The sequence below is a fragment of the Megalops cyprinoides genome, chromosome 18, assembly GCF_013368585.1.
Source record: "Megalops cyprinoides isolate fMegCyp1 chromosome 18, fMegCyp1.pri, whole genome shotgun sequence".
Lineage (NCBI taxonomy): Eukaryota > Metazoa > Chordata > Actinopteri > Elopiformes > Megalopidae > Megalops > Megalops cyprinoides.
The window spans coordinates 26629969-26654599 of NC_050600.1; the positions used below are offsets into that span (position 1 = coordinate 26629969).

A 24631-nucleotide genomic window follows, 5' to 3' on the forward strand; every position below is an offset into this window, starting at 1 on the left:
TCTGCATGGCATGACCTTAGAGGCAGAGAGGAATAAAACTGAAGATCAGTTATATATACTGGAACAGGCACATCAAAATTGTCATGCTGCTACAAACATAGTCACTTAATGTGAGACGATGTGAAATGTTCTGACGAATGTTTTGAGCTTAAACTGGATTTCAAACGTTGTTTTTGGATTGCAATGGCATCTTCAATGCTGAATAAAAGAACATTACTTTTTCCAACATATATTGCTGAAGTTGCATTCTTTTGCCAATTTAAAAAATTCTCTTAAAAAAGGTTGAGGGTATCACCTTATACTTAGAACTTCCTTATACTGGACCAGTTCAGTATTTTGGAAAATGCATCACTCTAAATGGATACAGCTAATTATTAATTTAAGTAATTATGTCAGGCTAATAAGATAAAAATGAGCAGACCCACCAACCCATTAGAAAAGCTGCAGACACTGTGGCCCTCCAGGATGAGGGAGAAGTTGCTCTATGCCTGGCCCTGGTACCTACTCCCCTACTAAAGCTAAAGTCCCTGATGTCAGCCTACTTCCTCAGTTGCCATAGCATTGCCACAGCAGCCACTCCGGCAACAGCAGCGGCAGGGATGTAGTATTTACCCTGCTGACCCTGGCTGTTGGGCTGGTCCTGTTCTGGAACAGCCTCAAGTGGGTGATGCTTGTCTGTGAGGGTGCCCCCTGGTGTTTTTCCAGTGGCACACAGGGCTTGCTCCACACGGTTCTGGTCGCCTGAGTCTTCAGACATACAAATCTTCTCTGGCACATCCTTATCATCAGTGATGGTCTGGCAGGCAGAAGCAGAGTGGTTTGCTCCATGCTTGTTGGGATGTGACTCCACATCACCAGGTGCAACATCGTCTAGCTTGTGGGTGGACAAAAGAGCTGAGGTGGTGCTTTTGTCCAGGTGGACTGGGTTGAAATGGTTTTCTGCTGCCTCTTTGCTAGGGGGTTTTGTGTCACTGGTGGGTGCACTCCCCAGGTAGCTGGGAGTTACCCTCTCTGCACTGTGGTTGGAAGATAGTGTAGAACTGATCTCAAGGTGGGTGGAGCTGCAATGGTTCCGCTTTGGATCAATATGGATTGGCTCTGTGTTTTCAGGGGTTATTCCCTCTATGTTTCCAGGGGAAACTGACTCTGGGCTGTGGTTAGAAAAGTTAAAGGAAGGCAAGCTAATCTCCAGATGGGTGGAGTTGCACTGATTCTCCTCTGGCCCATTGTGGGGTAGGATCATGCCTCCAGTTATATTTTCTTGGTCATCCAAGCCGGCACTCTCCATGTCATTGGGGGCCGCATTCTTGTCATTGGCAGGATCAACACTCTTTGGGATATGACTGGAAAAGGAAGCAGAGGGCAAGCTGATCTTCTGGTGTGTGGACTCATACTGACTCTCCTTTAGCCCAGTGTGTGGCTGCTCTGTGTCACTGGGGACTATGGTATCTTCCTTGCCAGGGGACCTTGTGTCAGTCTCACCCCTGCTATCTTCCTCACCTCCAGTATATGCCTGCCCCCCACTATAAGCTTCTCCAGGGGCTATGATGTCAGTTTCTTCTCCACTATATGCCTGTCCCCCGCTATAAGCTTCTCCAGGGGCTATGATGTCAGTTTCTTCTCCACTATATGCCTGACCCCCGCTATAGGCCTCTTCAGGAGTTATGTTGCTCAGCTCACCAGGGGTGAAGCTCTCTGAGCTGGGGTTAGGAAAGGGGACAGAAGGAGGGCTGATCCCTAGGTTATTGGTGTCATACTCTTTGTCTTCCAAGTTGTCTTGGGGTGGATCAGTGGGGACTATGGTCTTTGAGTCACTGGTAGTCGCAGTATGTTCCACATTAGCAGGAGCTACACTATCCGGGGTTTCTGCAGCTGTGTTCTTAATGCCAGGAGTTAGTGTGCCTGGTAACATGCTCTCTGGGCTGTGTGTGTGTGTAGTGATGGAGGATGGGCTGATGTGGGTATGACCATGGTGGTTCTCCTCCATCTTGATGTGGGCTTTGCTCTCTGGATCTCCAAGGGCTGCAGTCTCTACATTGTCAAGGCCTATGTTCTCTGTGCAATTGCCCACTAAGCTCTTAGCATTGCTGGTGGAAAAGCTGTCCTTGTTTTCAGGCACTATACTTTCTACATCACCTGGGGCAATGCTCTCCTTGTCGTCAGGCCCCACTTTTTCTGCCTCACTGGGGGCTACTTCCTCCAAGTCACCAGGAGCAACACTCTCCATGTTGCTAGGGGCAGTGTTCCCCTTGTCATCAAGGCCTAAACTCCATGCATCATTAGTGGCAACACCCTCCGTGTTGGCAGGCACTACCCCCTCGGCATCACTAGGAGCTACACCTTCCACATCACCAGAGCAAATACTCTCTGCAGCACTCTCAACATCACCTGGGGCAATATTCTCCTTGTTGTGAGGCCCTACACTCATTGTATGGCTAAGAGCAGCAAACTCTGAAACACCCTCCAAGTTGCCAGGGGCAACATTTTCCATGTTGTCAGGCACTATATTCTCTCCATCACTGAGGACTACAGCCTCATGGTCACTAGGGCCAAAACTCTCCTTCTTGTCAGGTTCTTCTTCTTTCTGTGCCTCACTGGGGGCTGCTCCCTCTAAGTTACCAGGAGCGACACTCTCCACGTTGCTAAGGGCAGTGTTCCCCTTGTCATCAAGCCCTAAACTCCCTGCGTCGTTAGTGGGAACATTCTCTGTTTTGGCAGGCACTACCCCCTCGGCATCACTAGGAGCTACACTTTCCACATCACCAGAGCAAATACTCTCTGCAGCACTCTCAACATCACCTGGGGCAATATTCTCCTTGTTGTGAGGCCCTACACTCATTGTATTGTTAAGAGCAGCAAACTCTGCAACACCCTCCAAGTTGCCAGGGACAACATTTTCCATGTTGTCAGGCACTAAGTTCTCTCCATCACTGAAGACTACAGCCGCATGGTCACTAGGGCCAAAACTCTCCTTCTTGTCAAGCCCTAAAATCCCTGCATCGTTAGTGGCAACACACTCCATGTTGGTAGGCACTACCCTCTCTGCATTACTGGGAGCTACATCCTCCAGGCTGCCAAGGGTAACACTCTCTACAACAACCTCTAAGTCACCAGGAACACCACTGTCTTTGTTGTCAGGTGCTATGCTCTCACCATCATGGGGGGCTGCACCCTCCAAGTCACCAGGGACATGACTCTCTGCAACACTCTCCACATCGTCAACAGCAACACACTCCCTGTTGTCAGGCATTATGTTACATGGCTCTCTGGGCTCCAGACCCTTCAAGTCACCAGGGGCAACATTCTCAGCAAGACTCTCCACATTGCCATGAGTAACACTTTCAGAACTGTGGCCAGATGCAGTGGAACTGATGTCTGGGCAGGTGGACTCCACGGAGTATGGCTCCTCCTCTGGGATGGCTGGAAAGACCGATGGGCTGTCAAAGGGCCGGTGCACCTGGACACTGTGGATGCAGGTTAACATCCCTGGCTTGTTGTGGAGCCCTTCCTCTTCTGCCAAGACTCCTCCCACAGAGAAAGAAGGGGAAGGACCATCTACTGAATCTAGTATGGTTGTGGAGGCTAATGCACCAGCTACCTCCTTGGTGGGGCTTGGTGGGGACACTGTTGGGCCTGTGTGCTGATCATCTGGCAAAACCTGGAAGAGTCATAGTGCAAAATTAGGGATAATTGGTATAGTAAGTAGATAGAGAAACATAAGGTATAAATTCAATTGGACTGCACATACAATAACTTACCTCCTTGCTGACAGCTGGAATGGAGATAACTTCTGGCTTTTGACCATTAGTGTTTAGCTTGGTGTCTGGTGGATTAGTATCTTGAACTGGTGGTTTCACTGGGGACATCTGAAGGAATGGAGGTGGGACTTCAGGGATGGAGGTGTGAACTGTTGGAGCCACAGGGAAGTTAGAGGGGGTAGATGCATGTTCCTCAGAAGGAGGGATTTGGGAGGAGGCAGCGGGTTGATCTGGGAGGTTCTGGGTCTGGGCTACAGTATGTGGAGGACTTGTTTGACTGCCAGATGCCCCTTCACTAGAGGCAGCTTCCAGGAAAGGAGGTGTGGCCACAGCTGGAGTCTCTGCTGCTTCTGATGTGGCTGTGGGGCTGGGCTTGAGTGGAGGCTGAGGAGAACTGCCAACTGCAGCTATGCCACCTACAAGAGAGAATGAGTTATTACACACAAAGATGTGATTGTGTGGTGAATTACATTGATAAAATTTCACTCACAGAAATGTTGAGATTGTATTACATCACAAATATATGGACTATATGTCATTAAAGCTACATTCAACGTCAGCAGGGATCTGGAGTTTCAGAACTGCAGTAGCCAACACATGTTCCAAATACTATTTATAATAAAGAGTTTGATTTACAGCACGTTGTTGTCTTCACTATTTTTATACACACAAGGTGTGCAAAACAAGACACACATTATTGACAGGAACTCAACCACTATATCTTTGCACCAACTTACTCTTGTAACACTGCTTTTGAAATTAAATCACAGATGGTCCAATCACACTTGGGTTGTTGGGGTACTTTGGGCATTATCATGTGAAGAGTCAGATTGCCAGAGTAATGACAAAATGGCATCTGAAATAATGGATAAATGCAGTGGATGCGGTGCGGTTGGGTGGATTAGGTGGGCATTTTAGTCAAGCATATGTGTGTGTGTGTGTGTGTGTGGGTGTGGGCGGGGGTTTGATCCCCTGCTGCTTTACATCAAACACTGTGAAAATGGCACCTGCTGCCTTTCTGCTTGCCTCTAACCTTGACAAGAGAAGAAATGGATGATGGGTAATTGCCCTCTTTTAATCTGCCACCCTGTCTGGAGGACATACTTGTACATCAGTAATCTCACATCATAGAAATCAGGATGAACTCCCATCCCATGACCCACCTGACCCCTGTAAAATTCTCTTTATAATGACCAGCTAGGGATGAGTTGGTCACTTTTGGTTGGATGGAGACGGTGCCTTACCAGGTTGGGCTTTCAGGGACTTGTACTCTGCCTGGATTTCGTCAGCGAGGGCAGTGTGCTGGCAGGCCCGCAGGCCATTGATGAATTCCTCTAGCCAACTCTCACTGCGCCTCAGACGGCCCAGCAGCAGCTGCATGGCATTAAAGTTGCCTGTATTTTCCCGCTTTGCAGTGACCTCCACCTTAAGAAGAAACACAAATGCACGGACGACACGCAGGCAACTACACTTCAAATACTGCAGTCTGGCACTGTGTAACATTCAAAACAGCAATACTGACCCAGGGGAGCCACACAGCAAGAGCATTATCAATAAGATGAATTAGTCAATCCATTTTAGCAGTTAACCAATCAACATTATTACTGCATAACAGTCTTCACAACAGGAAATATCACAAAAGTGTTCACAAAGTGCAAAGCAGAAATAGATGTTTCAGGAGTGTAACACAATTATGATTCACGATTACAATTATAATGCTGTAATAGAGCAGATACACAATCAAGAAGATAGTAACAGGAAGACAGCAGCACTGCAGCATGAAAAAGTAGGACACTGCAACAGAGGTAAAAGTTTAGAGCACTTACATCAGAGCACCAATGCCAGAATGACATGAAAGATAGAATTTTGCTGAATAACTTGAGTAATAGAATGAGAATATGGTTCCAAAGATGAAAATAGCAATTAGAGCAGAAAAAGTAAAGAATACAAACAGGCCCATACCAACAAAAACACACAAGTGGCAAAACACACAAGTGTATGCAGGTGCTTCGCAGCCAACATGGATTACTATTGACAGGAACTCACCTGGTCTGATTGCGAGAGGCAGGGAAGATGGGGCAGGATTTCTCTCACTTTGACAACAGTTGCAATCTTTGCCATGTTGCGCCGCAGGTAGCCATTGAACAGCTCATCCTCTGCAAACCCCATTTCTAGCAACACCAGTGAAAGCCAAAGTTACATATCAGCGTAAAATAAGCACTGAGATGAGCTAGGAACTTCGAGGTTATTTACCCACAGTGATGTTACCTGTTTCTCACCAACTCCAACACTCAAACCAGGCACTCTTCGATGTTAAATTCAAAGGTTTCTCCCTCTGAGAAGAATGGGCCTGTTGCAAAAAGAGAAGGTAGCTTAGTTTGAGCAGCGCAATCTCAGGAGTCACCAAATATAATGCTGTTGCATCAGCGGTGGGCTGAACAGTTCCTCATTCAGATACTCCAGGGGAGGGCTGGAGACTTTGTGCCACAGGAAATCCTGTTCATTAAATGTGATCAGAGGAAATGCTGAGTGAGGTGGTCATTGCGCAGTCAAGGAGTGGGGGTTGTCTCCTTCAATACCAAAGTATTAGTTAAAGATGATTTTGTATTTTCACTTAAGGAAAATGAAACAAGAAAACAAGTAACCAGAGGATGTGGCACTACATCACCCGGCAAACAGGTCTATTGTTACGGGGCTAGCGTACGTGGTGTCTTTTTAGGCCAAGCAGGCAGAAATGAGGTTGCAGGTGAAGGATGATGCCATATTGGTATGTAGACTTAGGTCTACTCCACCTTAGTATACTCACCTACATTCTCATGCCAAATCATTTCTGTTTTCCCACTTTTATTCCATTTAGTTGGTGTATTTATCTTGTTGGTATACACGGGCTCCTCCTGCTCCTATAGTCTACAAGCTTACCTTGTTAAATTTCTGCACTTGATGTTGACAAATGGTGTTCAGCTTATTGTAATGTTGACAAAACTTCAGTCTCCCCACAAGATGTTCGATATTCGTCAATATTTTACATGCCTTAAGGTATAGCTGTCTCCATCCAAGCACTGAATAATCCTTATTCAGGGTCCTTATTCAAGGTGTGCTTTGTGCCCCGTTTTTGTGGCAGAGTCTCAGGGTATGCTCTGTTACTACCTGCCATTCCTCTCTTAGAAGCAGAGGCTTTTTTGGTCCCAGGCATAATGGCCTCTATTTTATGTAATCTTGTTTGTGTTGTTTTGTTCTCCAAAGAGATAGGGGTATTATTAAATGTTTTCCTTATTTCCTTATATTTTCCTTATATCCTTTTCTTTTTGTTTGCACTCCTCTTAGCCAGAACTTTTCATGTCTTAAAAATGATGACCTATCCTCAATCATAATATGGTCAGCCTTAATATTATGTGTCTAAATGTACAAGGTCATAACTCTCTAGTCAAAAGAATTCAATGTTTAGAGTTCTTTAAACACAGAAATATACATATAGCATTACTCCAACAGACCCACTTGAAATTAGTTGATGTTAAAAGATTTCACCAAAACTATTGTAAGATCATTTCCTTTTCTTGTGCAAATCAAAAGGTCTTCTGGTCATGGTTAAAAGGAGACTCAGTATCAAAGCTGGGATTGTGGGTAGGGACTGCGAGGTACAATTTTGTTATGCAACTGTCACCATAGGTTCAATCGAAAGTTTTCAAATTTTGACGACTGCCTATTCACCAAAATGTCTTTATCATTATCTTTTTAGATCATCTTAAGACATGAAAAGCCAGCCATCTATCAAAATCATTCTGATCTGTAGATCTGATCTCTATGCCCAAGTGTGTAAACCCTTTAAACTTCAGGGACATTGAAGGTGGTAGGGGAGCTTACCTGGCTAATTTCTTTATTATGCAAAAACAGTAACACCCCAAATTGATTTTTTGTTTGTTTTTTTTCAAACCCCTGTGGCATTTTCTGGCTCATCTTGAAAACACATTGGCAAAAACATGTTGATCCAATACACATCAACATATGTTCTGCATATCTTCTATTTATATACACACAAAGCATAATTGCAGATTCTTAAATCTCCTATTTTGTATGCATGACCATAACATGAGCACAGTATACTACACAAATGAACATATTCAGATACAGATTCGGCAGACCAAACACACTGCATTGTGCATTTGTCTGATGCTGTCTGATTTGTCTGCACTGTACAACTAGAGCTGGAATGCAATGACTTTGTACAGTTTATTCCCTTATGCATTTAAATGATACATATGCAACCACAGCAAGTTGTCATACAAAACATTTCACAAAGCAATTACTTATGCATTGAAAACAGAACAAGCTACATGTTATTTTACCAATCAAAGTATGTAATTATCCATAAGCAAGGAGCTGGCTCTATTATCATTTAGTACAGCTACAGATATATTTATTGACATTTATTGTAGCGATTGTATTATATTTATTGTAGCAATTCAGGGTTAGTACTTTATTCAAGGTTATAACAATGTTGCCAGTTTGCAGTCTTTAGTTTGTTCAACAGCCAATGAGATGAAAGCTAGAGATCCATTCATCATCATTTAAAAGTACCACTGAAGATAATGAGGAGTCCTTTACTGTGTTATAATTGTCAGATGTATGTTTCCTGAAGTTTAATATCAGATTTGTTTTCAAATGTTTTGCTTAACAGTTCAAATACACAGTTGGCAATTCAGCAAATATTACACCCTGTGATAAGTATGAATGTGATAAGATGAACAAACACCTATATTATATATAAACTAAAGAAATCAAATCTTTATAATGGACAGAACAGAATCTGAAGTTGTAATGGTTTAAACTTGGAACAAACATCTGAAAGGTACAACATTGAGAACTGGCCAAAGAGAGGAAGTGTATCCCTTACATAAATGGCTATCATCTGCGTTACCTACTGTAATTGAAACTAGGCTATTATTGCCAGAGGACAAGTTCAACGGCTAATTACTTTGTCAGACTATTTATTACCTGGTAAATTCATCAAATTCAGTTTGTTTTCCTGACTTCTTTATTAGAATATCTGAACTAGATAAACATTTCAATTTTCAAATACCGCTGTAGTGGCTGAAATGTAAACTTTATGCCTATCACCAATATTCAGGAGAACTACTGAACGATATTCTAATATTAAGCTCCATTCTATGTTATAACCATTCCTTCTGAAATACAAAATTGACAGTATAAAAGATCCAAGTCACACAGCCTTCACTTTTGATATCTATTACAGCATTGCATGGTTTTAAGTATACACTTTCACATTGACATAGGCTACTATCAGCATGCATAAAAGCTGGAAACAAACAACAAGCATTATGCTGTGACATTTAAGAAACAGAATCACTTAAAAAAAACTGTTCTGTATTTTCAAGTGTCATTCTTTTTAATTTTGCCAGATTTCATGAATGAAATGTTATGAACCAGATTGAAATAATAAGTGACTAGCAGGGGGACTATCCCTGTTTTTGCAACACATGACTGAGGTTATGAAACAGATGAAGTATGCCAGCAAGGGTGAATGAAAGTCTGTTCTTAAGTCAGACAGACCTCAAGGTCAGTAAAGCGCACATGTTAGATTCGGTCGTCCAAGGCAGGGGGTTGGGGGGGGATGGGTGAGGGACAAGCAAGTGGATGAGGGCACAGCTTGGTGCATTCAACCATTGCGTTTATTTATCTGAAATTCTCTCAAGGGGTTAGATCATACATATTGTATGCAACAGCTTCATATCACATAACTAGTGCTTTCTTGTGGGATTGAATATATATTACAAAAAAGCCAGATTTAGAGATTCAAAGTGATCAGGTCTGAGTGTGAGGTGTCAAGGTACGCCCCTCAGGGACGAGACTTGAGGTTTCTGCCCACATTTCGGCCGAGTCCCACATGAGGCGAAGAAGTAGAGTGTTCAACCAACAGCAAGAGAGGATGTGGCCAGATCAAATGGCTGTGAACCTCCCTGCAACCTTTAAGACCAGAGCCAGGTGTCTGAGAGTGTGACAGACCTCAGTTACTGGCAAACATGACACAGTGTCTATGCATGCTACCTGTGAATCCATTCTACCAGATAAACTCTTGAGTGCAGCTACTCTCTGCCAGAACATTACTATATCAAGGTGTTGTTTTGATAATGAGCTAATAACATCAGCGATCTATCTTTGATTAGGTTATCCAAAATTTTGACATGTCAACAAAGTTTGTCAAGGTCACAAGAATCAAGGCTACACCAGCCCTCTATAAACCAAAGTGAAAACCTACTATTAGAAGGAAATAACACACATAAAAGACATAACTCTATGAAAAAGCAGAGATTGTATTTCCAAGGTTAAAACAAACTTGGCCTGACAATCTGCACACCTGACCTTTCACTACTGAACACAATGTTCAACAAACTGCTAAGCTAACAGGATGGATAACACTCCACCCTGCACAGATGCTCCCATTATTAGAAGTGGTTCTATACAATATTCCACTTTTGCCCCTTACCACTCATGATTGCTATTACGCATTTGTTTCTTCAAGGACACACAGAAAACAACCTCAGAGAGATGTCCAGCACAGACCAGAATTCAATCAATGACACATCCAAGCCCAGTTAATTAAAAGCTCAGCTGGAACAAAACCAGCAAACATAAAAATTGGGAGACACCTTCCCAAACCCTTCAACATGAAGACAGAAGTACCCACGCAGTTGACAATCGGCAGCAAGGTGTTTTTGTCCACACCCATTTTCCTCGGGATAAACTGCTGTTCCAGACAACCGAGGAGCTCCACCCCAAATCGTGCAAGGGGACACAATCACAGTGTCACAGACCTTCATTTGTTAGTCTTTGTTTTTGAGCAAGACTGGAACATCTCTCTCACTGGGATCTACTGTGTCAGGAACCTGGCTCCTTCTCCGGCGCGCTCGGAAGATATACGGGCGGAAAGACAGCGGCACTGCGGCATAAGGAGCAAAGTCTCGCAGGTCTCCCTGTCAGACAGCACATAGGTTGTTCACACTGTTGGCTTTCACAGTCACACACTTTTAAAAGTAGTTACGTCCATTCACGAGGACAGACAATGTGAAGGCACGCAAGGCTGCGTACGGCGCAGGCAGGAATCTGCTGGTTTCTGTAGGCGCAGTTTGAGCCGACGGGTGAAACGAGATTGGGTCACGAGCACGAAAACAATGCGAGTTAATGTGCTAGCTAAATGTCCTCTACACCTGTAGGTCATTCCAGCTCCTGCCAACCTGTTGTGGCGCGCTTGTTACAGAAACAAATACGTTTCTTTCTCATGACTGTATATAGGCTACTGTTCTCAAACAGTTCTGATATTTTTGACTTACAGAATAAGACAAGAGTTATAAGTTTCTCTTAGCAAAAGCAAAGACTACGTTCAAGCCAAAAACATGCCGAGGCAAAGAAGCTCGGAGATTTAAGAATAGCGGACACTATCAATGGCAGCTGAACGTGCTTACAGAAGAGTTGACACAATCTCAGATTTGATATTTGCGTTTTTATGAACATAACAACCTTCCCTAAACATATATGACATTTCTTGTTCGGGCATTTCTCATATTTATGTAATGGCTTCTTTCACTAAATTAGAACAGGCTAACAGTAGTATAGCCCCCCGCTGCTAAAATACTAAAGAATGGCAATGTCTTTAGAGTTGAATATATTGGCTGTCAGAGTAGTAGAACAGAACGTAAAAGTGTCAACCAAAGCCGAAGTCCCGTCAGAGAACATATCAAAGGTCATGGTTCAGCATTCTACACCGAGCAGCAAAACCATTAACAATTACAAACATGGCGACATTCTTTGCGGAAAACAAGGAATTTACTATCAAACAAATAGCAATGTTGTGTGACATATAATTATTTGAAAAAAAAAGGAAAATTAGGTTATGGATACATTGATAAGGGTATTCAAGAGTATAACTCCAGCGCTCAGTTAAAGGTTTAATGTATGACTACATAAATTATGTTCGTAAGTCTCACCTTGCAAAAGTAAGGACAAGCCAGGGGAATTCTTACCTCTTGTCGTCCGCCCCTCCTCAGTTTCGTTTCGTCCGTCTGTGCCTGTCTTACAAGCACTCCCCTGCGGCGACTAGCAGTAGGACGTGATGCCTCGGCTACGTCTGTACTGCAAGTTGCAGAGAGTGATATACTCCTGTGCGTCATATAGGTGCTTGATCAAATGATGGAGTTTTCCGTCAGCTCCTCCCCTTGAAGTCGAAGTGCCACGATTACAGTGCCACTGTCTGCCATTACAGCCAATGCTTATGAAGATTGGAAATGTAATGTAATTTAAACATGCTGCATATTTCTGAACTTTTGAAATGCTACAAACTACCAGTGAGACTATTCATACAAAGTCCATATTTCTTTTGTTTCGTTGCACGAATGTGAACCTATCTCTCCGTTTTAAATCCAACAGAAATCTGTTCTTCAAATCTGTATGGAAAACGATAGAATGAGATTAACGCTTTCATCATGTCCCTCAATTCTGTCGTGAATTCCTAATGTTATCACTTCATTACACAACTCACAAGTCTAGCGCTTAAGGGCTCAGTCTGAATGCGCGAGGTGTTATTACCGAGGCGTGTGAGAGTGAGACGTGGTCCAAATGGATAAGTCTCACACCCGATGCGTCCGACCTGAGAGCTGTCATTACAGTGCGGGTGTTCTGTTCTTACACTTTGTGGCTAATAACTGATTTCAAATATGATAATACGCTTACCATCCGCAGTCGACCGTCAGTATTTGTTCTCAAAGATATATTTCTTGGTCAGTATTACCTCTTTATATCAATATTTCTGTAATTGGTTGTACTACTCTTGTTTTGGTATTTGAATTCTATATTTGTATATTTTCAGGCTGATTATTGCGCTAGGTACATCATCATCATCATCATCATCATCACCATCATCATCATCATCTTCTTCAATTATGTATGTGTAGACTTCACATAGAACTATACATTGAGTGGGAGTAAGGGTGGAAGCAACACTTCTAGTGTATCCCTGCTTTACTGTAAAAACAATCCTTAAAGTACTAACATATGCATACATAGGATGTACTATATGTTAACATGCATATGGCTCATTTTACAATATATTTACAATAAATGATACAATTGCTGATATCTCCTGGCACAGACAACATACGGTACTTTATATGTTAAGGATACATTCCGTTTCATATTTGAACATATTGACGTTTTTGCAAGTTTTAAAACCATATTTTAACTTATTATGAATTTTACAAAATGAACACAAACAATAGCAAAGCTATTATGACTCCTTTTGTATTTTTTTGGGTCTGTTTTACATTTTCAGCATAACTGTGTTCTCAGCCAGTCACACAAACCGACATATTAAATGCTCAACCAAATTCTGGTATGTTACATGTGGGACATCGCATACATACTAATATGCCAATATACAATATACAACAACTAATATACAAATCAGGATGAGTTCAGATAACCTGTATTCACGGGGAAACACAACTTCCTTCACCCTTGTGACTGCATCCCTTGTTTTGGTCGTACTCTCCCTAACTTGTTCCTAAGTCGCACTGAGTTTGTTCCGCGATAAAGGGAACAAAACCGATTACTAAGTGCAGATAAACCCGATCGCGGCTGCTAACGGTGCTTCTAATACTGTTTATTCTACCAACAGCTCGTAAAACATATAGATCGCACGTCCTGCCATGTTATAAATGACTTTGACGGCTTGGAAGATAAGGTGCCTGCAGTTACATAATGGAGCACCACCGAAGCAAAGCGGAGACGCACTTCTGTGTTTGTGGGTAAACTCCGACGGCGTTCTTCAGGGAGTTGATCCAACACAGGTAAGCCACAGCTTCTCCCTCGCTCTCTCGTTGAACTTTGAAACACCTGATAGACGGGAGATGTGCACACTGAAAGTGTTCCGGCCGCACGGTGAAATGTCCCATTGGTACTGCATCTGATAGGCTTATGTTCAAGAGTGACTGGAAATCTTACAGCTATAAACTGTCTGAAGGTGTATATGTAGGTGTCAGAGGAGTGAGAAAATACAATTATAATAAAAGCATAAAAATTCCATTCATTAACTTTTACTGTGCATTAGTCCTGTATCTGACTAGTAAATTATTAATAATATGTAGCTGTCCTTGGCAGTATTAGTGGAGGATATATCAAATTGAATAAACATATTTATTGTAGTATGTGTGGAGTATATTGTGTGCTGGCATGCATGCATGATTGTATTTTTGTGTGTGTGTATGTGTATGCTGATACACATGTATAAGTGTGTGTGTGGGACTCGTGTGAGAATGCACGTGTGTATAGGTATGTGTGCATGTGCACGCATTTTCTTTGGTCTCCCTCCAAGGTGATTCTAGCTATGACTTCATTCCTTCAGACTTATCTCACCACCTTTTAGAAACAACCCCATGCATCATATTTATGTCCACTATTGCCGCCATCTTTCCCATCTTCATTGTATATGTGTAGCTTTAAGTTACAAGCAGAAGTTTTATTTTTGTTTTTTTCCTGCCAGGATAAAGGTTTTACATTACAATACTGGCATTTAGCAAATGCTCTTATCAAGAGTGACTTACATTGGTTATAGTATTTTTTTACAATGTTATCCATTTATACAGTTGGATATTTACTGAGGCAATTGTGGGTTAAGTCCCTTGCCCAAGGGTACAGCGGCAGTGCCCCATTGGGGAATCATGGGCAACCTTTCGGTTACAAATCCTGCCACTTAGCCACCATGCTACACTTAATGAAAACAACAGAAGCAAAACAGGGGGCTGATCACTTTCTCCCATTCTCCAGTATGATCATGCTTGCATCAGGGAACTAACGATTTTGCATCTGTTGTTGCCTAATTCACCCCTATTACTGGAGTGGAGGTGACTCAAAGCATGTCATATGACTAATTTACATCTGATATGCCTCCTTGCCCTGAATTTGCATAAAAATGGGTGGCACATAGCATCACACTAGGGGATAATAAAGTTGTATGAACTCAGACGCTAAGGCAAACAGAGACCATATCAGTGTCTAATTCAATTCCAACCAAACTAATGAAAGATCTCCTATCTGTGCTTTGTCAGTCTGTGCTAAATATTGTTTAAAAACTTTATCTTCAGGCTACATGCCTAAGCCCTAGCTGTAGTCAAACCTCTTCTGAAGAAGCCAAACCTAAATCTGCAGACAGACTGATTTCAAATATCCCTTTCTTAGCAAAAAATAAATTGAAGAAAACCATATGTGTACAGCTCTTAGCCTTCCTAAACTCCCAGTAATTTCTTTGAAAACTTTCAGCCAGGTTTTATAGCTAGTGTCTCTATATTGTTGACCTGAATGCTGCCTTTGACACAATAGATCACCAGATCTTCTGGAACAGAGTTAAATGTATCATTGGTCTTAAGGGAAAGACACTATCCTGGTTCAAATCATACTCATGTGACAGATTCCAGTTTTTACAGCTAAGTGAAGATACTTGTTTTCTTTCCAAAGTTAAGTATGGAAAGCTTTCTGCTTCTAACAAGAAATTCTTCACATTTTCTACAGGTTATACACAGTGAGTGTGTACATAGTTACACTGTTGTTGGATGAGAGAAATTATTGAAGGAAATAAGTAAGCTTTATGTAGCCAGTAGGAGCACTACTACTTTGTTCTTTTGCACATCTCAACTGTTTTTGTGGGATTATTTACTCACGAAGAAGCATCGCTGGTGGTGTGAGCCCAGCTGTAACAGAGCATGGACAACAAGAAGAGTGTGGGTAGAGGGAACTTCACGGAAGGTAGGCTAATGTTGTCTCTTGTAAACGCCATGGGCCTACCTATGCTGCACTTGTTATTTTGCGGGCCTATTTGTATTTGATTCTTCGTGCATTTCATAATTATAATGGGTCGCGGGGTTGTTACTAATGTTGAATTTCCCTGTACAACACTTAGGAACGGGTGGATCCTAGACGGTGGCTTGCTGCGGCTGTGGGCATAGCCAAGGGTGTGGCGACCAGAGAGGGGGGGCACCACTGTTTTTCCCAATTTTAATTTTATTTCTTTCATGTGTTTTGTGTGTCCTATGAGCTCTGTTTGTTTGTGAATGTAGTGCGGGGTTGTGCATTTGAGTGTTATACTTTCTCATGTGCGAATCGCAATAGATAATATCCTATATGGGGTTAGTGCAATATTTATTTTTAACACTGTCAGTTTTCATGTAATATCAGTTGGTTGTAACCGTTTACCCGGGATAGTGCAACATTTGAGTGCAATAGTTAGTGACCATATAGGGCGAAGTGCAATCTTTTGGTGTGCTTTAGCATTCCTCAACAGGCTTGTGCAATAAGTATCCCTGGGTAGGTCTAAGTGGGTGTGCATCCCATCTTATTTTACTGAGTGTGGTGGCCTGCCGTGTCTTATTAGTGTGCTGTGTATTTTACTCACTCTGAAGTGAATTTTCCTCTGAAAGGGGCTTATGTATTTATTGTTTCTTTCACCTTTGCTGTGAGAAATACCTTTGCTGTGTGACGTGTACTGGGTTTAGCCACCCCACTTGGACATATCGGGCCTTGGGCTCATGTACTACCTGCTTGCACATCCTCTTCATTCTTTGTCCGATATGTCCTGTGAGTCTGCACGGGGATTTGACTGATACTACATACTACTCCTATTGATTGACAGACTGACGATATTTTTTGCTCTTATTTATTGACAGAGTGACAATATTTATACTCTTATTTTTATTTGCACATTATCTGTATTAGACTCTTGTTACTCCCATATGCAAACTGTGAGTGTACATAGTATCTTGAACATCTAATATTTATTGCCTGTTCGCACATTACCTGCATCAGACTCCTGCTGATGCTCCTTGCACATTCTCTGTATAAGAACCCTGCTAAATGTCTCAGGTGAATTGTGAGATTACACAGTAGTTTCATAACGGTCCTCCTATTCATTGTTTGTTTGTACATTATCGGTATCAGACCTCTGCTATATCTTTGCACATCATCTATATCAGTTTGTGTTAATGCTATATTTATTTCCATTCTTGCATTGTGTCCCTATTGTTGGTCTTTCTGAATAATTTGGTGAAATAAAAAAGATAAAGATAACAACAGCTGTACCTTGTTCATTCTAATGCCTTAGTGAACTTGCCGGGGAATTAACTCAGGCCCATTGTTGCCCCCCCCCACCCTTATAACTGGGAGTGGCGTAGCCACCAGTCTGTTATGATAGTACAGGCCACATTTATGTTAACCTACCTTTTACAATGTAATGGTTAGTGGCTTAGTAGAGCTGCGAATAGCTGAGAACTTAAGGAAGCTGCATAGGAAGAAAGAACAAACAAGAACAGGGGTCTGCAAAGACTCCTTCAGATTCGTCAAAGGTCTCTTCGCCATGGAGAAAAGTGGAATCCTGAAAACATCAAAGCAGGAACTGGAAGAGCATCTGGAGAAGATTCACACTGACCCAAAGAGGCAAGAGCGAAAGTCATTCCATCCGACATCCTGTCAATCTAGCTGCGTGCCTACCACCTGGATACTGGCCCTCCAAAATGAAGAGAAGTGGAAAAGGCAGTCCGATGGGCAAGAGCAGCATCTGCTCCCGGGCCTAATAGAGTACCATATAGGCTCTATAAGAACGCACCAGACATCTTGCACTTTCTCTGGAGGCTTATGAGGGTAGCATGGCAGAAACAAGTAATACCCAAGGCATGGCAAAGGGTGAGTGTTGTCCTAATTCCAAAAGAAAAGGATGCAGGAAACATCAATCAGTTCCAACCTATCTTACTTCTGAACATTGAGGAAGAAATCTTCTTCAGTGTAATTGCACTGAGGCTGTCCAGCTACCTAGAGAGAAACAAATACATTGATACTTCTGTACAGAAAGCACAAATACGAGGGTTCTCCAAGTGCCTGGAACATACAAGTATGATCTAGCACCAGATTAAAGCAGCTAGAAAGGACAAAAGAGATCTCTATGTGCTCTTCCTGGACCTCGCCAATGTATTTGGCCCAATTCCCCATGAACTGCTTTGGGAAGCATTCAACTTCTTCCATGTACCAGAGGCCATCACAACGCTGGTGAAGTTGTACTTCCAAGACCTGCAACTGGAAGTAGGCATTGTGGCAGGGCACACCATCTCACCTCTGGCCTTCACAATGGCCATGGAAGTCACCATGAGGGCCTCAAGATGGGTAGTCGGTGGTGAAAGGGCATAATGCTGGACTTCGTCTTCCCCCTATCAGGGTGTACATGGATGATATAACAACACTGACCACCACTGCACCATGAACCAAGCAGTTACTTGGAAAGCTGCAGGAAAATATTGAGCAGGCTAGAATGAAAATCAAACCCAGCAAGTCAGGAAGCATCTTCATAGTCAAGGGAATGCTTACATATGTAAAATTCTTCATTGATGATGACCCAATTCCAACAGTGTCCGAACAGCCTGTCAAAAGCCTTGGCAGATGGTACAATGCCAGCCTCACAGACAAACTAAAGCAGCAACTAAAACAACACATTATCAGCGGTCTGGAAGACATCAACAAGACCCTGCTGCCTGGAAAACTGAAGCTCTGGTGCTTACAGTTTGGACTCCTAACCCGGGTGATGTGGCCACTCACTAACAACTGTGGAAAAGATTGAGTGAACTGTCACGTCGTAAGAAAAAAAGTGGCTTGGTGTCCAAAGATGTCTCAACAACATCGGCTTTTATGGCAAAAGAGTCCTTCATCTACCTCTAACTGCTCTCACAGACAAATACATTTACATTTACATTTATTTATTTAGCAGACGCTTTTATCCAAAGCGACTTACAAAAGTGCATACAGTAAGTATAGCGACAGTACGGGGACAGGATGTGTACAGTTCCACAATGAGACAGTTCTCAGCTGAGAGCAGCGTCTGTTTGAGGACACAGTACTATCAGATTTGTACAATTACAGCCTATAGGGCAACTAAAACGATACACCTTCAAACAGCGAACTTCAACAACTTCAAACGGCGCAATGAGCGTCAGGGTAAAGGCGGCAACAAGAAACAATTTAAAAAGAACAATTTAAAAATCACAGCAATTTACGACAGCACTGATTGGGGGGGGCAGCAATTGTGTGCTGGGTCAGTCCAGGTAGAGTCTGAAGAGGTCCCGTCAGAAGGAATGGGGTGAAGGAGCTGTGCGTAGCGGGACGGGGAGTTCGTTCCACCACTGGGGAGCGATGTAGGTGAAACGCCGATGTCTGGCAGAACGAGCACCTCATGCCTTGACCATGCAAGGAGCGAGGTGTCCAGTTGCTGCTGAGCGCAGGGGTCGGGCTGGTGTGTAGGGCTGGATGAGTTCTTGGAGGTAGGCAGAGGCTGTCCTGTTGATTGCAGAGAAGGTCGAGGGTCTTGAATCTGATCCTGGCAGTGACAGGAAGCCAGTGGAGGGAATAGAGACTACAGATGACACTGAAGGACTCGTGTGAGTAAACAATCAGCACTGATGCACCGACCGTAGCCATGGGGCGTAAGTGACGCAGTGCAGCAAGCAAAGTCAGCCCTAAGGCACAGAGACATCATAGGGCAGGTCCAGCAAGGAAGGGGCAGCTTTGGTTTGGTGACAAGGGGACCCACCTGGCACAAGGCCACAACTCCAGAGAAAAGAATGCTGGTGGTCAAGGAAGTGTGGTGCTAAGAAGAGACAAATAGAAGTGCAAAGGCTGTCTCCCTGGCCAAGCAGGGGCAATGGATGTGGTGGGAAAGCATTGAGAGAAGAAAAATAAGCTGGAAGGACATTTGGGAGATGGAACCAAGCAAGTTAACCAGTAAAGATTCAATGCATAGTGAGAGTCTGGAACTTTGTTGGAAACTGATTGTGAATCTTACCTATCTGTCTAGCTTTGCATAGACCATGCATTGTGAGGGCAATGTACAATATAGGCCTTTACTTTCTGTGAGATGTGGAAAAGCTAGTTAACACATACTGCTCCATCAAACTATTGTAATGTAATTTTTTCTGGATGCTAGAATGCCACCTCAAATCTCTTGTACCTCAATCAAAATGCTGCCATAAAAATAATGTGGAGAAAACAAAAAGAATAAAATATTAGCATCAGTTCACTGGTTACATGTTAAATGTTGGGTTGATTTAACAGAAGTACTGCTCCTTACTTAAAAGTACTGCTCCTTACTTAAAAGGCTTTAAACAGACTTGTTCCCATTTACATGTAGGTTCTATTAATTCCGTATTACCTTCCCATATTACTTTGTTTGCATGAGGCTGGCTTGCTGGTGGTTCCAAAAGTAGAAAATGGTAAATCTGGTGGTAGGCCTTTTCACACAGAGCTACACTATTATGGAATTGCCTACCTGTTTATGTTTGGGAACTGGGGACAATCTCAATTTTTAAGACTTGATTGAAAATGTACCTTTACAGTAAGTCTTACAGTCATATTAGGTGGTGAGGAGGTGGATGGCCCATGGGTATAGAAAGCTCTGAATAGTTTTTGCTTTCACCTCATTTCCACTTGGACTGCCCTTATCTGGTTTCTGCTCTAAATGGAGCAGGACAGTGTTGGGTCACCCTTGTGGCCATAGGTCCTAACCTTTCTGCTCACCATCCCTTTGTATGCTGCCCTAATTTATCTCTGCCACACTGCCTCATAATTTACAGCACCCCAATTCCCTGGTAATCCCACTCCAACCACTACATTTTCTCCCTCTCTCTCTTTCCCCAATCTTTCTCTTTCTGTCTCTCATCCCATCTGAGCAACATGTACTTTTACAACACCACTACCAGCTATACTAACCGACCACAACAAATACAATACTGCATTGCTGCACTATCCACTCTAAGAAGGAGGGTCCCTACTCATAACCTGCCTGAGGCAAATATTTCAATCCCCTGTCCACCTCATTGACTGTGGAATGGAACTCTTCTGCTGAATTGTTGATATGAACCGTTGCCTTCTTATATGTTACGCCAATGTTATCTTTTCCATTATTATTGTTCAGGAGTCTCTTGACTTCCTTTTTCTGGGGTCAGGGAATAATTTTCCTGTCAATAATTTTTTAAGACTTTCCCCATTTGGCCTGTGTTTTCTGGTTTTGATTCCTTCTGGAAAATGCATATATGATTGATTGAATGATCGTGTGACTCAATGGGACAGACAGTACCCCCCCCCCCCCACCCCATGACAACCAAAAACCTCAATGGGTAACAGAGCATTCAGCTATGCTGCTGGCAGACCCTATAACTCCTCTTTTGTCTTTAGACATGCTATATTATTAAGTGGAAATTACATTAAACTCTGACACAGAGCTCTGAGATACATCAAAGTATTTCCAAAATCATGTTCAAAGGATACATGCATAGGACACTATATACACATTATTTACTTCGACCCATAAAAGGCATCTGCTTGACGAAAATGATATAGCAGTGCTCAAGTTATCACAAATCATTCAATCGCAAAATATATTTTCTTCAATCTCTGCCTGTGACCATGCTGATTTCCTTTGCAGAACAATGTTGCCAATCACACGTCATTGAATTCTACAGCCTTTTCTGATTAACATGCAAATTCTTTCAACTGAACCTGGACCATCGTTAGGAGACTTTGCTGTTAAAGAGTTTGACGGTTCCAATGTAAGGATACGCAATACTTGAGTATTATTAAATTAACGCCACTCAGCCTGAATTGCACCTGTGAAAGGCGCTAGTCGAACTACAGCGTTCACTGTCAGGGGATTGAGATGGTGGGTCTACTAGCTGCCGCGGTTGTGAGTTAAAATAGATACAGTGTAGGAGAAATCATTATATGAAAGCACATATACGCAAGATAACGACAAAAAACATCCAGAATAAATACTTAGGCAGGAACAGTGAAATATGACAGCCCTTTCCTTAGCCAAATAAATTAATACGTTTTGTCATGGCATGCTATGGCATTACTGAAGGGATTAGGAAAGCTGTTAGCTCGCCATTCCAATTATGCCCTTTTAGTCAATAAGCCCAGCTGTAACTTGCCTCACAGTATTAAATGTTTTTTTTGAATAACATTAAATGTTATTCAAAAGCAACGTCTTCTAAATTTTCTTTTACTTCCATATGCGTTGTCGTCCTGGATAGAATATTTGAACACAAATATGGAGCAAAAATTTTGATCGCGTTGACACTACAAAAACAATATTATGACGAGCAAAACGTAAATTATCGGACCTAATAACCCCTATTTGAAACGTGTTTTTCGAATCAAAGTTTTTTTTTTTTTTGCAGGAGTTAGCTTCGTGCAGAGCTGCAGAACGTATTTAGTGTAATTCATGTCGTATCATTTCGATTGACTTATCTGGTTATCGATATATTTTATAGCCTTATGTCGTACAGTTAACGATATGTGTTGTCACTGCTTCGTTTCTTAGATGCATACGATTGATGCATTTTCAGCGATTTAATAACGTAATTTGGGTTATGTTTACGTAGGCTTACTTAGAACAAACCATTCTCCCATGTTTTCCGATGCTAATGGTAATGTGCTTTTTCAAAACGGGCAGAGGCCCTGCATGTAATATAGACATAGTGATAAACCTTTCCAGTCATACAATAAACAGTACTTGATCTTGAGCCATGAATTAAACTGCCAGTCTCCGATAAGAGCACAGGCTGCTATTGGTCCGTTTGTGATACGAGGAGATCGCCCAGAGCGGTCTGTGGCGCTCTGCGCAGTGCTGGTACACTTGTGCGACAACTCCGAGCGCCATGCACCTGAAAGACGCAACTGTCGTAGGACTTCTGCTTCTTCTCTTCCTGGGCTCAGCAGGCAAGTAGCTAGTTAATCAACCTTAACGAAGTTGCATTGTACTAATGTTCCGCGAACATTAGTGCATTTTTTCCAATAAAATAGTATAATTATCTTGAAAACGTTCTTCGTTTTCAAGATTTTGGAAGCCAGTTCTCTCTGGTTAACACTATCAGGATGGCACCCGCCCAAATCAGACTACAAACTTCTCTGGCCAGCTTGGACAGTGTAGGGGCTGACCATTGGTCTGTTGGAGTTCTGCACGACTATCAATAATTGTTTTATTTGTCACATCAGAGGGCCGCCGGTCATCGTGTGAACTCGTGGTGTGATCCTCTTCACTGCCCAGTGTCATTTTAGGGGTATTATTCACTTAAAATAGACTTAAACAGGTTTAGAATGCATATATATATATATATATATATATATATATATATATATATATATATATATATATATATATATATATATATATATATTACAGTTCGATATTGTATACATAATTGATAACGCCTCTTTTGCATACAAGCGGCCGTGGTGGTGTGCGTGTTTAAAGTTTTTAAACACTCACTGCCTGGTCCTGTCAATCCAGCTCAACCTTTGGAAAGACGCGGATCCTGATACAACGGGGCCACATGTTAAGATTAGTAACGAGAAGTTTATATTTAACACAACATTTATAGTATGTCGTTTTAATTTGTAAATACACTGTGAATGCATGCTAGGTATGATTTAAAAAAATAGTATTGTAGTTCGTTTAAAAGTGTACTTTTACTCTTTCACCTGTTTTAACCATATTTTATAGATAAGTATTTATTTTATATTTGAAGTTCGCCACCATATGGACTTTTTAGAAAAGTAGGACATCATTGCTGAGCTATTCATATTCATGCTAACGTTTGTGTGTGTAGACATAAGCGACTCTCTTAGACATGAAGCGACACCTAGTGGTAACATGGAGACCATTCTAGTGGTGGTCTGCATCCTAATGTATCACATGACGTCTGATAGGCGGTTTGGCTGTTAGGTGCGCTGCTGTAATCTTGAGCTGAGTACAATCCTTATTTGTGTAAGTAAATATACAGCTGTATAAATGGAGAGTGTGTTAAAATGTAAATTATGTAAGTTGCACTGGATAAGGTGAACTACTAAGCTGCTGCATATATAGCTGCTCATTGCAATGCTTTCTCTTGGTCCCAAAGGCTGCATCTCATTCAATATCTTTGAGTGAAGAATATAGGTCTCGTAAGGAAGGTGCATTTATTTTGTACTAGGCCACACCTGAGCTTACACAAGATGTGAAGGGGGCTCAAATATAAACCAGTGACTCCATGACAACCGTCATTTGAATGATACATATTTTCTGAATATTGTTAGAGCATAAGCAGTAAAATGAGGAATATTTTGATGAGCCATGAAAGGGGCTTAATTCCATAGTTCCTTTTCTTAGTTTATATTGAAATGACAGAAACACAGAGCTGGCCTGTGGCATAGGCGGTACAGGCGAATACTGGGGCGCCATCCATCCATAGGGGCGCCCCAAATGAGGGGAAAAAAAAATCTAAAATTTTAACTGTTTAACTGTAACGGTGTTTTGGGAATAACCTACAACATAATTTTGAGAAATACACTTTTTCTTTTAAGTGTGCTGCACGAACCAACCACTGTCTGCCTCAAGAAACCAGGCATACATTTTTATTGACATCATAGTCTAGTTAGCAAACGTTAGCCCTGCTTGTAATAGTCAATTAAAATACCTTTCCTTTTCCATCCCCTTTTGTAATTAATAGCTGTGTAGGGCTGGGTGATAAAATGATAACAATAATTATCGCAGTGTAATTTTCTTTGATAGAATTATAACAAATGTTCGATAAATGTTTGATATAATTAATTTCCATGTTTAGATAGCAGGCACAGAAATGAATCACGAACTGCCAATCATGTCGCAGGAATAGAGGTATGCATTGTGTAACTTATGGTGCACTGTGAGAGGTATAAATTCAGAACAGCACGTGGTATTGTTTACAGATACAGTGGCTGACAGGCTTGTAGTTGGACTGGAATAAGAAAAATGAGTGACA

At 42.0% G+C, this 24631-nt stretch overlaps 1 protein-coding gene across 1 annotated transcript; it reads right to left on the minus strand.

Annotated features, from left to right (window-relative positions):
* LOC118792922 (cell surface glycoprotein 1-like) lies at window positions 1-5927 on the minus strand. Its single transcript, XM_036550769.1, has 4 exons — window positions 5805-5927; window positions 5003-5183; window positions 3759-4174; window positions 1-3658 (listed from the first exon to the last, which is right to left on the minus strand). Exons 1-4 carry the CDS (start codon window positions 5925-5927, stop codon window positions 539-541), a joined length of 3840 nt encoding a protein of 1279 aa, XP_036406662.1. The 3' UTR covers window positions 1-538.
* Window positions 5928-24631: the final 18704 nt, after the last annotated feature.